The sequence below is a fragment of the Taurulus bubalis genome, assembly GCF_910589615.1.
Source record: "Taurulus bubalis genome assembly, chromosome: 15".
Classification (NCBI taxonomy): Eukaryota; Metazoa; Chordata; class Actinopteri; order Perciformes; family Cottidae; genus Taurulus; species Taurulus bubalis.
The window spans coordinates 9,254,411-9,268,512 of NC_136603.1; the positions used below are offsets into that span (position 1 = coordinate 9,254,411).

Consider the following 14,102-nt stretch of genomic DNA (forward strand, 5'->3'; position numbering starts at 1 on the left):
AGGAGAAGAAGGGAAATGGGTTTAGCGGATTGTGTCTTCAGATAAAATGTTTGGTTTGGTTTGTTTGACTTTACAATAATTTACTTCATTCCCAAACTATGCATGGCTCCTGTCTTGGTAATCTGAATTACAGTTTTTGTGTAAGAGAGAAATCAGAAGGTAGATACACCAACATTGCATCAGGGCATCTGCAAGGCGGAGGAATGTAAATTACAGACTCCATGTTTGATGTTGTAACAAATCCAATATGGCTTCAAGTTCAAGGCGGTTCTGCAACTCCTAACCCGAAAATAATTGTCACAAGAAATTTCTAGAGCTCAACAGTGACTGCAGTTCTGGAAGGGAATTTTCCATTCATTCACTCAATTGTTTCAGCAAATCCTGATATAAAGAGTTTTTGAGAATGGAACTAAGCCAACCAACTAGGAGATGAATGTTGACCATAAACCATTTGATCTGGTGCAAGACAAAGGAAAAAAAACACAAGACTTTATACTTAAATATATTTAGAGTGAAGGAACTACTCATCCCATAAACAATTCCTGATGGCGGCCCGCCGCCTCTGGAAACTCCCAAAAACGTTCAAACAGCCGTTATAAATTTGAAAACAGTTTAGGCAACTGCATAGCTTATTTCTCGCCTAAAATGTTTTCAGAAACGGTTTGTGGTTAACTATTTCCGTAATAAAAGACACAGTTTGAAATCCGGGAGCAGCTCATGGAGACTGAAGACCGATATCCTCACATGCCGCTCACGGTCAAGGTAAACATAGCTGTGGTAAGGGAAAGCAGCGGGAAGAGTTTTCCACGACATTGTGAATAAAACACAAGTTTCTAAAAGGTTCATATGATGCAGACGTGTGGTTTTTACAGGAGTATACCGTTGTTTCACAATCCCATAGCTCCTGGTAAGTCTACCTTGGCTACGAATACAAACAGGATTTTTACTTCTGGAAACTAACTGTTGAGCTCTACTGAGAGCTTGTAATTAAATTAATTCAATATAAATTAGGACACCTCGAAGGGGCACACTTTGTAAGAGGCTACTACTATTCAAAACTAAGGCAAAATAACATCATTTATGGTTTTGTATGATCAAAGACTTCTCCACATGCAAATAATTTGACGTCCTTTTTCTATCATGAGAACAAAATCCCATCCCATATCTTTACCAAACATTGATATCAGTGCTAGCATTTAAGGAGCTCTCAGCCAATAGTAGTCAAGCAATAAACACCAAATAATGTGTCAACATCTCCTGACAAAACTATTACTCCTTTCGCTAACACAGTGAAACTCCCCTTAAAGCAAGCAGCTTATGAATGGATACTATCATCAACATATATTATTAAGAATGCATATATCACTCTGTGTATTTCTAAAAGTAAGACTGTGTGTTCTCTGATAGTAATCTGACCCTGACAAGCCTTTACAGCTAACTCCCTTGACCACATCAAACTCTTGGACCTGTAATGCATACAATATATTACCTGTGCAGGCATGCACATGTACACATGCAGGCAATCATACACTAATTCAAAATGTCAAAATAATACATTGGCATTTAGATTACCATGTGACATGAATTATGGTGTGTAAGAACTGAGGATGTGTGCATAACATTCAATCCCTCACAAAGAGACTCATGTATTGGCAATTCTCTTTCGACTCTTTCCAGCTTCCTACTCGTCACTGGAGGTCACTAGATTTGGGGAAAAAAAGGGGATTTCATGGTGTCTTTCAGCAAGTTATGATGATGATCAGCAAGGCCGACCTGCACATGTGCATTTTTGATTTTGTGGAGGTTAGGTGCATTCATTTTAATTGGTGGAACTGATTTGTTGGGGGTAGACATACTATACAGGAAATACCAAACGGATGATTTCTTTCTTTTTTCATTTGTTCCAGTTCAGTATCCTCATTTTCCTGCCAGCATTTTCAAATTTCCAGAGTCAATTCGAAACAACCTCTATCTCACCGCTAACAGTACAATCACAATCATTATCTTCTAACTACTTATCTATTCATTTGCAGCCTCTGTGTCGCTCAATCTGTCCCAATGAGGTGAAATTTGCCTAGTTGACAAGATGGCGTTGAGATAATCTCAACAGGGACCTGCCTGCCGTGACTGTCGTAATAATTAGGATTCTGTCTATGGCTGGGGGCATCGATTTGTATTTTCTACTGTTCTCAACATTGTGCAAGACGTTTTTTTGTCTTTATTCTCATCCCATTTAGTAACAGATGTATCCATAACCTGACACCAGGGAATGCAGTGATTTACAGTTTTATGGGGAATGCATTTTGGAAAGCTCGCAGGAGGTATATACATCTGCATCTGCAACCCATTTGCATCAGAGGGATACAGAAGAGAGTCACGTAGGGAGCGAAGGTGATAAAGAGTTTTTGAGCAACCATGACTATGATGACCTTTAAATAAATAAGGAATGTTAATGCTCTTTGTCTATTAGTGGCGCCTATTTGTTTTTAGTGGTGAATTGGGAAGCAATCTTTAACTGCATTATGTGTATGAATCCAACTTTAAATGACATTTTGCGAACTTAAAAAAAAATACACATGAGAAGAAACACAAGCCTCTGGATTCAATTTACGTTTAAACGGTGTGCATACACAATATAATGTCCGTTGTAGTATATGCATAACAATATGGAGCGAAGACAAACAAAGGTTTCTGCTGTGTGAAGAGCATCTGAAACCATTTCCACCATCATAGGACACTAAAACTCAATGACAGCCAAATTAATGGGTTTCAGTATCTCTTCACGGCAAGGGTCTGTCAGGTGTCATTGCATGTTTTATGAGCTAATGAGAACAAACCTCCCAAACCACATTGAAAGGCTTTTCTGGTCAGATATCAGATATCAGGATGTCACTGACTCCTCAAATGATATATCAAATAGTCCCAAATGTTACTGCATTGCTAACTGTGATATAAGAGCACACTTACTGGTACAGGCCATGGATGCAGGGTCTCCATCGGCACGGAAGTAGTTTTTCTCACAGCCACAGTGCAGCGACCCCTCATGGTGAGAGAAGCTATGAGGCGGGCACTTTGAACACTCCATATTTCCCAGAGTAGATTTGTAGAAGCCGGCCCTGCACACTGGAGACAGAAGAACACAGACAGATGTATGAGTGCCGCGCACATAGATAGCCATCTAATAAGTTTATGCTTTGCTGGTGCACCTGCAAGTATGAAATTAAAGACGGGGGTTATTTAATGCACTCTCACTTGCTCTCTCTCTCACACACACACACATACACAAACTGCAAGAGAAGGACTGCACGTACATCTGAACCCATTGACTGCTGGTAAAAATAAAAAAAGAAGGAAAACAATGAATCTCCGAATTGTCTTTGTCTCTATTTCTTGCTCTCTTCATCTCTCAAGAGGCAGAACATGAATAATGCAAATTGTCCCCTCAGATAAAAGGACTGCTCTCTTTAAATATCGGTGGTGTTAAATCTGCGCTCAGCAGCTCTTTAAACTCCTACTCACCACAAATCTGTTGCAATATGTGCAAGTAGTGTGACACGCCACCTCTGCAAAGTGTACTGCGTGTACATGTATGTGTGCCTGTGTAGGAAGGGAGATCAAACAGAACGCTCCCTCGTGTTTTTCTCACCTTTCTGTCTCAATTTAGTTCCACTTTGTCATCTTATCTCGACTTGATGATGAGATACACAACATTTACTGGCCATTTCCTGCAGGATTTAACACCAACAGTACTGTACTTCAAAGCAATAGTATTGTACTGCCATTACGCAATAACTGAAAATGTGAATAACACAGGTCACAGTATTTCACAAATATGGTATCTCTTTATGTGTGACCGAAAGTGTCAAATCAAATGTTTTTCTCTAAATCTACCGGTTTATTTCTTGCAATAGTGGGGAAATGGATTGTGTTATGACCTCTTGAGATGATTACTGATCCGTTACTGTATAAATCGGCACGTATTTCCATCAGCATTGCGTTTGCATTGGTGCATAGTTGGCCAACCGTTTGTGTTACGAGGTGTACGAAAAAAACTTTCAGATACTCAGGTGCCCATGACTGGAATTGAGTTCCTAATAGCATTAAAAACACAACGCACTTTCAAAACTGTAACCCTGTAAAGACAGTTGTGTTGACAGAAATAACATTTATTTTTACAATCAACACTTGAAATGATGAAGGCCCATGCAAATGACAAGGTAGTACAAAATGGAAACGCCGGTTCTCCGGCTTCCTCCCACAGTTCAGATTAATTGAAGACTTTAAATTGCCTGTAGGTGTCAATGTGAGTGTGAAGGGTTGTCTGTCTCGTTAACGTCAGCTCTGCGATAGTCTGCCGACCTGTCCAGGGTGAACCCTGCCTTCTTCCAATGACAGCTGGGGTCGGCTCCAGCTCTCTTTCTCTCTCTCTCTCTCTCTCTCTCTGTCTCTCTCTCTCTCTCTCTCTCGCTCTCGCTCTCTGTCTCTCTCTCTCTCTCACACATACTATATCCAAAAAAATGTCTTGCAACAATAGCAGCGAGCCAGCGGAATGTGTGTTCTCAGCAGAACAGGTCTGAGAGATCCCAGTGGAGGACAACATTCTTCTGCAACAGCTTCTGATACTACTGCCATATTCATCACTGACACTGGCACACCAAGGTCCCATGCTGCATGAAACACTCCCCTTCATCCCCTTTACAGTGTGGCTGTGATTCTGCATGCATGCATGCGTGTGTGTCTGCATGTGCGTGTGTGTGTGTCTGTGTGAGTGAGAGAGTAATAAAATGTGAAGCGGGTTTAAACAGCCCAATATAATCCCACTGATGGAATGACAACCACAACACTTACTGGCACACACAAAACAGACCACCCTGATTGGTAGACATAGCAGGAAATTAGACCTGACAGCCAGCGCCCCCGGCCAATCAGGTAAGAGAAGCAGCGCGATAACTGCTGGGTCAGTAGAAAATGCACAGGGAGCATGAAACAGAAGTGTGGATAAACAGACAAAAGTTTGAATGAATTAATCTCATAACAGGGACCATCTGATCAGATCTGATCCCTCTATCTATACACACACACTGTTGACAGAGCACACATGCACTCACAGTTTACACCTGGATAACACCAAACAAATGTTGCCCTGGGCAATGATGTGGCTCATTACTTTGGGTTTATTTTTTGGACAACAATTAAGGTAATATAACAGAGGACTGTGTCGTATAATTCTTTGGCTCCCAAAAATATTACTTTTTTAATATTAAGGTTAAAATAACATAAGACAAAAGCAGACTTATACTTTAAACATGGCCCTCTGCAACCGCTAGAGGAACTTAACATCTCACTTGACATGGACGAACGACTCTGATAAGTCAACGCTCCACAAACGGCAGAAAAACAGCCTAAATTCCACTTGAAAGTAAAAAATAAACGGGGACCTTTCAGTGCTTGACACAGCCGTGAAACTTATTAGGCACAGAGAGGATCCCATAAACCTTTAATGTAGGAATCAATAACCAAAGCTGCACTTACGGTATGAGGTTTTCATATGACAGTACAGTGACATGTTGTATTTTCTTGACCGCAAACCCTAAAAATATTTTTATAGTGGTAGGAAAAGGATAATAAAGGCGCTGTTTCTTCCCTGTGTGTCTGCCAGGATAAAAAGCAGCTCCGACAGAGGCTGATGGGAATATCAGATTCAGCTCGCAGGAGGTTAACTACTCATGTAGAGGAGAACCAAGTTGTGTTACTCTGACATCCACCAACAGTGTGTGCAGGGGCATGAGTGGATAGGATACCATGTGTGGTAGCCTATGTGTGTGTGTGTGTGTGTGTGTGTGTGTGTGTGTGTGTGTGTGTGTGTGTGTGTGTGTGTGCACCCCAGGAGATGAAACACAGCACCTCTTCAGATGACAGAGTATGTGTGATTAATTAAAAGATGGGGTTGTGTGTGTGTGTGTGTGTGTGTGTGTGTGTGTGTGTGTGTGTGTGTGTGTGTGTGTGTGTGTGCGTGTGTGTGTGTGTGTGTGTGTGTGTGTGTGTGAAAATGGCACATACAGAGACACACATTTCACAAGAGGATCACTGCCTTGACAAATATAGAGAAAATGAAATATTTGCAGAGGAGAAAAAATTTGAAGGTTATCCCCCTGAATCATCTTTTATTTATTTTCAAATCAATAACAGCAGCAAGAACAGCATGTACGGTCTGTATCACTGTATCCCTGTAAGTAGTCTTTTGTGATACCCGTACAAACACGCATCTCCATCTCACACACACACACACACACACACACATGCACACGGGCACATGTGCACACGTACAGCTGCAGCAGCCACATGATATGGTGGTTGTAAAATAACTGGGGCTGCAATTCGCTCAATCAATAGTCTAGGTCATTGATGAGGTCATGGGACACCCTCATCAATAATTAACGTGGCTGCTGGATGGTCCAGTGGTCACATGCAGTCCCTCTATTTTACTACATGTTAGTTGATAACCTGACCTGACCTTGGTGAGACCGACTTTTGGTACCATGCATCTCTTAAAAGGGAAGGATTTCGAGACAACAAAGAGAATTCATTGGCTAAATTGGTGCTTTTAAAGCAAAGATATTCCACAATGTTAAGAGTGATTTTAAAACAGAATCTTTTTGGGCTTTGAGCTAAATGTTTTACACCCACTGTCACTGTGTGAAGAAATGACATGAACTTTAGAACTGCAAATCCATGACATGATTATAATCTCATCTGAAGCATTAATAAGCCTTTGATAAAATTGACCTTAATCATCAGAAAAACGTGAGCGGCGATTACACTTCACATGTTACTCCTCACATGACCTCTTGACCTCAAATGACACGTATAAATTGACTGGTGTCACGTAGGGGAAGTGGGAAAGCACCTCTTCCCTTGACCCCAATCTTGGTGTCAGCCTGACCCGGAGGCTTCACATTTGGTCTCCATCGCTTTCTCTTTCTCGCACACTTCAAGGCTCAGTCTCGCTGCAGCCGGAGCAAAACGCCGACCCAACAATTGATTTCCTGTTTCCATACCTCCTCCACCTCTTTTCTTTTTCAATCCGACAAGATCCCAATGACTTTCACTCCCTCTCTCCTCCCCTTCCATCTTCCTCCGTCTCCACCTCCCCTTTCATCCTGCCCACCCTCATCCAGTCCTTTTCTATGGCTTTCCCTTCTCTTTCTTTCGCTCCATCCTTCCCCCTTAATTGGAATAGCTCTCTTTGAAATGGAAAAGTTATTTACTCTGACAGCTCAGGCATTTGGCCGGCGGTCTTATCCGGAGCCACTTGTAATGTTACTGGAAACATGGCAACAGTAAACATCTTGCCCCCTGCCATGAAATCCGCCTTCGGTCCAACCAGTAACAAGCCACAGAAATCTGGAAAAGGTCAAAGTCTTTTTCAAAACCGTGGCAAATTTTGGTGGGAAATTTCCCCCTCCCTGTTAAATGTGTTGTTATGTTAATGTGTGGTGCATTTTGGACGAGCACATAAATGAGAGGAAAACATAAAAATGCACGCACAGCTACATTTTCATCTTTTTACCAACCATCTGAATCTGAGCCGTACGTTAAAGTATTGAATGCATCATAAAGGATTTGTGGCATATTTTAAACATTTCGAAGACTCAGCTGGCATACATACATATTATTATCTGTACAACCTTTCTAAATCCTGGATGATCTAACCTTGAGATAGCTGTAATAACAAGCACATAAGTTACAGAAAAGTAAAGACACATTGATATACTGAGGGCTCCAGTTCAGTGGCACAGACATCCAAAAAGCTGAATCACAATCAATTTGTTAAAGCTAATACGTCCGTAACCCGATAAAATGAGCTCATTTTTTGTCAGAGATATAAATGAAAGCAATCATCAAAATTGATAGGTTGTGTCTCGGGGCAAATTGCTCCGCATTCCATCTATCTTATGTTCAATTATTTTGTCATTTGCCATGATAATCACATCGGGAACATACTGGAGTTTATTCATATGTCAGTATGGTGAGCCAGAGTGCTGACGCTCGCCAGCTTGAGCAGAGAAGTGATTCTGGACATCTTCAAGTCTGTATCCATCAACTGGAGGACACATTACCTGTCCAAACTTTTAAGGTAATTCTGATGAGAGCTGCCAAAGCTAATCAGAATGTAACAAAGGCCTGTGATGAGCTCTCAGCGCTGGAGGTTGTAATTGCTCGTTGTCATTTCAGTCCTGTTCTGGCAAAGCACGAGTACGAGGAAGGATCGGGTGTGATATATAGCTGCAACATGAGCAGCATTTTGTTGATTTTTTTGAGATCTGTATTTCTGTAATGTTATGTATAACTGCTCAAAGGAATTACTCCTAGATGGAATATTATGAAATGGGCGCAATCATTGACATGTTTGAAAATGGAATGGCCGACTCAACTTCCCCACTGCAGGACTAATAAAGGATTATCTTATCTTATCTAACTTCAAATCTATAAAATCCAACAAACAGCAATATTTCAGCCAGAAGACAGCTGTTTGTTCCCCATGTGAAACGAGAAGTCAGCGTTGATGTTATTGACACGTCCGTAGTTATTTCGAACCCAAATGACGATCTTCTCCTGAAACAAACCATCTCGTGTTGCTGCCTCAACCTAACTGAATTGTTTCTTGTGAAGACAGCATTTTATTTTGAAAAGGCAGTATTCTCATCTGTTTCTCATCTGTTGCTGGCTTCTGTAGGAACACTGTAACATTTCGTAAGATATCTAATAAACTTGATTTGTTGTATTTCAATCTTAGTTCAAATGTCTTACTAAAAGTAGCAATAAACCAGCTTTGTGATAGGAAAACTAGCAACAGTGCTCATCTAAGTTTCCCAGAGCATCTGATCAATGCACCTGATCAATTTCGGACCCTGATGTTCAGTTAAATCATTGCCATGACCTCATAAGCTGCATTTTCAGCAGCCATAGAAAGGAAACAGTTGGCTTCATCAGCTGCAGCGACGTGGAGGGCCAGATTGTGACGCTAACTGCAGGCTAATGGCCTGGAGAGACCCCACTATTCAAGTCTGTTTATCTATACACACTCAAAGAGACTCTTATCCTGCCTGATGCAGTGCGTGTGAGCGTGTGTGCATGGGAGTGTGTGTGTGTGTGTGTGTGTGTGTGCGTTTGACTCAGAGTTCTGAATACTAATCATTATACCACACAACCACCAGCAGTTTTCTGTCTGTGTGAAAGAAAGCTACCATGTGTTAGTGTGTGTTTTGTGCATGTGAGTGCAAGTGCAAACTGGCACAGTAGAGCTTAATTAAGTGATCTGATCCAACACTGATTTGCATAATAAAGCAGCCTGATGAGGAGGATAAGACGAGAGGAAATAGAAGACGATGAAGGGAGGTAGAGGAGCTGGATGTGAGGAGGTGGAATAGAGGTGGTGGAGGAGGACAAAGAAGTGTAAGTCTGGAAGGAAAGCAGACAGAAAATACATGTGTATAAGTAAAAACACTTCAAGCCTCACAAGTCCATTCTCGTGGAACAGGCCAGCTACTGTGTGTGGTTTGTGTGCCTCAAGGTTGTATGATTTAAGCAACCTGTGATATTGTGTTTGTGTGTTAAATGATACATCACTTTATTGTCCAAAACATAATTACTTTATCAATGAAAAACACACTATTATTTCCAGTAGATGAGGAGTATGTTAGTTATTAAATCCAACAAGCAGTTTAGCCAAAACGTGCTGCCTGCACTGAATTACAATTTGAAAGTAGCAAATATTGGCCATCATAATTCAGTCTAATATTCATGAAAATGACAGGTGACTAAACTCCTCTCATTGTTTCCTCCCCATCTCTTTTCACAAAAGCTCTGCTCAGTGCAGGGGGAAATTAGCAGGATCGACACATTATTATCATATTATATATGTGTTTGCTGAGCTGCTGCTGCACTTTGGAATCAGCTGGGGACACCTTTGAATCTAACAAAAACACTCATGGGCAAGACATACGTGCAACCATATTAAAATTGCAAATTTAAGGAGATTTCAAAAACAGTGTTGAATCAAGTTGAATACATTGATTGTGTGTGTGTGTGTGTGTGTGTGTGTGTGTGTGTGTGTGTGTGTGTGTGTGTGTGTGTGTGTGTGTGTGTGTGTGACTGTGAAAAGCTGCTCTTATGTGAAGGACAATAAACTGGGGCACGACAGGGCAAGTACTGCACAAACCCCCCACACACAGAGGCATGGATCAACTCCCTGCTGTATCCATCAAGAATGCAATAACTGTTTCCTACACCCTGCACACTCCAGAGATCAGCCAGGTCAGTAAGAAAATCCAGGACAAACCAGCACACACACACACACACACACACACACACACACACACACACACACACACACACACACACACATTGAGGTGATTATAATTTCAGTGATGCAAGGAGAAAGAACGTCACCACACACATAGGCTAAACACAAATTAATCTACCCTCATTACACATGTTCAAGTTACACATTGATCACGTTGCACCCAAAACTGTGTGTGTGTGTGTGTGTGTGTGTGTGTGTGTGTGTGTGTGTGTGTGTGTGTGTATGTGTGAAATAGATTGGGAGATGGAGACAAAAGAGAGGCTGAAGGAGGTTGACAGCAGAGAGCGAGTGAGCGAGAAAGAGAGAGAGAGAGAGAGAGAGAGAGAGAGAGAGGAAAGAGAGAGAGTAAGAGTAGGAAACCCCAAACAAAAAGATAAGAAGATGCTCGAACATTCCCACACTAACCATGCACACACACTAACAATAAACCTGTTTGTCTTGATCCATCACTCTCAGCCAACACACTCGCTGGCCAATGTGTGTGTGTATCTGTGTGTATATGCAGACATTGTGTTGTGTTTGAAGATGACACTGACCTCTTAATGCCCTCTCGCTTGCCCAAACACAGACACACACACACACACACACACACACACACACACACACACACACACACACACACACACACACACACACACACACACACATTCCACCGTTACACACCTTGGAAACACACACTGCACAACCACAACGGCCTTAAACCCATTTGCCTCCACTCATCCTTTACAGGACTATTGTGCTGCTTTGAATGCAACAGATAAACAGCCATGTACACTAAGCACACAAACACAGTAGCTGTCGTCATCGTGGTGATTTAGAGCCGGAGAAACCATTGTGCCATAAACCCATGCGTGACAATAGTAGTCGGTGGCAACCATGTCACCATTTCTATGCCGATGTGGGACAGTTGATGTGAAACTCAAACAGTTTTGCTTGGTTTTCCATCTGCAACCAGCAGATTTATACAAGTGTTGTTACGGAAATACAATTCTAAATAACCTTCTAAATAAAATTGTAGTAATCCATTACAGTGCATTTGTTTTCTGTTAAAGGTTCTATAAAATCCGCTCTTCACAGTAAGATCCAAATAAATTAAAATCTGAGTGGGTAATAGACGAATGCACAGAGGAATAGCTGTATAATGAATGATAGATGGATGGATGGGAAACTGGAGTGAAATGATACAGGGTGAGGGGAGAGAGTGAGGAAAGAGGGCGAACGATCAAGATAGTAATTCCAATTCCATAAGCATCTTTCAACAAGTACAATTGTGTCTATGTGTGTGTTTGTGTGTGTGTGCGTGTGCGTGTATGAGTGTGTGCATGCCAGGTCCTCTTTTTGTGCCCAGGGACAGTTTTATTGACCAGTGCCAGAGAGGACACGCTCTCTACTTTGAGAGAAAATAGGCCATCTACAACGCTGCATGGACACACACACACACACACGCACACACACACACACACACACACACACACACACACACACACACACACACACACACAATGTTGGTGACCCACTTCGCTCAATGTGTTCAATCTGCAAGATTTAAACAAAGACCTTGATGTTGGGCACTTCTCACACTGATGCAAGACAGCACATAAACACAAACAGCTACACTATTTTAAAACCCTAATATCATTAAATATGTATACTTTTACCACACGTAGTAATTCATAAAATCATAAAAACACAGTCTATTGAAGACTCTTAACTGTAATTGAGTATAAAACAACATGTTGATGAGATGCAAATGAAATGAAAGTATTTTCAATCAATCATCAAGGATTTTATTGAGTTTTAGTGATGATGTAAATGCTATTTAAAAAGATTTCCCACCCTTACATTCATATATTTCTGCTTTTCTTTTCTCATTACATTGTAAATGTCACCGGCACATCATTATATTTCTTTTTTGTTGTAAATGCCATTGTTGCATTGAATGTACGTATAAACTGCATTTCACTTATGTTATATGGGAATATTTATTTTCCATCTTTTGTGTCGAAACTCAATTTCATCTTTTATAAATATAAATGATGTTTTCAAATTCCAGTTTGAGCTCCTGTGAGTGTCTAATGTAATTCAGAAAAAAAGAGGCGTCCATATGGTTGCTGACACAGAGTCAGAGAGAAGCTCTGCCTGTTGAGGTCTGAGTGGAGAGTAGCAGAGAAGCCCACCAGGGAAGACCACTTGCACTGCTGGAACACCTGAGGACGGCTGAAGGACACACACACACACACACACACACACACACACACACACACGTATATGCATACACTGACTGACACCTACAAGCAAGCCTCAGTACGTGGCTGCTGCCATATGCTAAAGAGCCCCCAGGCTCCTCTCACTTCAGACAACATGACATTCTGGCTTTCGGATTGCCCTTCGTTTAACTCTCACTGGGGTCTGTACCTCCACCGGAGAATGGATGCTGGGAAGAACTGAAGGAAAATAGAAACATTTGGCTCAAACAACTGCATGCTGTTGTTTTCTAGTTCTTTCCTAGCATCATTGTGGGGGATTATCGCAGGATGAGGTTTCATTGATAACCATAATACGTCAGTGTTGCACTCACCTGCTCTGTGCTCTCCTGAACTCAAATCTGATAATCATCATCCTATTGTTGAATGTTTTGTTAGATTATCATTTGGACTGTAGATGATTTCATTCTGACATAAATAACGGCAACACTGGTGCTCTGCAGTCTGAAATTCCAACATCTGGTTTGCATCTGTTGCTACGGGAGACAACATAAACTATCATAAAAACAGGGCGAGAATCCATAACGGTTTTATCGACTTTAGGTTCCACTGTCACTAAAGCTGTTTCTTCACATTTTAAAGACTCTTAGTCAAGCTTTTTGTTTTGTTTTGTTCATGCAATGCTGAAGTGTACTTCTTAACATTAAAACGAAGCCTGTAAGGGATTCACGTGTGTTGAACCATCAGGATTTGTTTTAAATAGAGCACAGCATTGATCAGAGGGGCACAGGTGGAATGATTTAATACAAAGACAATACAACTGATTCCTCAGCTTAAATGTGATTTTTCACATACCATTCCAAACCAGCACGCCTTACCATATCTCATTACATCACGCCAAACCAAATAATGTCCGTGTATCTCATTAGTTCTCACCTTGAAAGTGAACATCACCCTATGAATCTCTGACAGAGGCGGGAAGGTCAGAATCTATTCGTTAAGGTCTGAGAATTCCTCTGTGTAGCCCGTGCCCAAAGTGGCTAATGGGATTCTCCTGCGATGCCGCGGGGGATAAAATGAGAGGCAATTCGATCAAGGTCTCATATAACAAAATAATAATCACATTCACAGCTTCATGCCAATGTCGCAGCCCCATGCACTTGCAGTGATGAGCATTCAAATTAGCCCCATCTCATTTGATGCCTTGTAATGTTCCCAGCATACATGGGGTCGCTCTGGAATAAGATTATGTGGAGGGAGAAAATTCAGGAATTCATAACTGAACTTCTTGGTTGATGATCCTCTGAGAGCTGGTATGCAATGCTTTGTGGAAATAGCAAAACAGGGTCTCCTCAGGCAACAGGGACTATAAGTGTATTAGGTGAGTGCTGAACTACTATGAGTGTGTGTCTGTCATGTGGACAACTGTGTGTGTGTGTGTGTGTGTGTGTGTGTGTGTGTGTGTGTGTGTGTGTGTGTGTGTGTGTGTGTGTGTGTGTGTGTGTGCAGCGGGATTCCAGGGGCAGGTGTCT

General features: G+C 41.5%; 1 protein-coding gene across 1 annotated transcript in view; it reads right to left on the reverse strand.

Annotated features, from left to right (window-relative positions):
* Positions 1–14,102, reverse strand: part of epha3 (eph receptor A3) — a gene marked incomplete at both ends in the record, with an annotated part of 87,287 nt that overhangs the window by 36,561 nt on the left and 36,624 nt on the right. Inside the window, one exon of the mRNA XM_079231028.1 lies at positions 2,968–3,123. Within this exon, the coding sequence (XP_079087154.1) occupies positions 2,968–3,123 (156 nt within the window). The remainder of the gene's footprint in view (positions 1–2,967; positions 3,124–14,102) is intronic.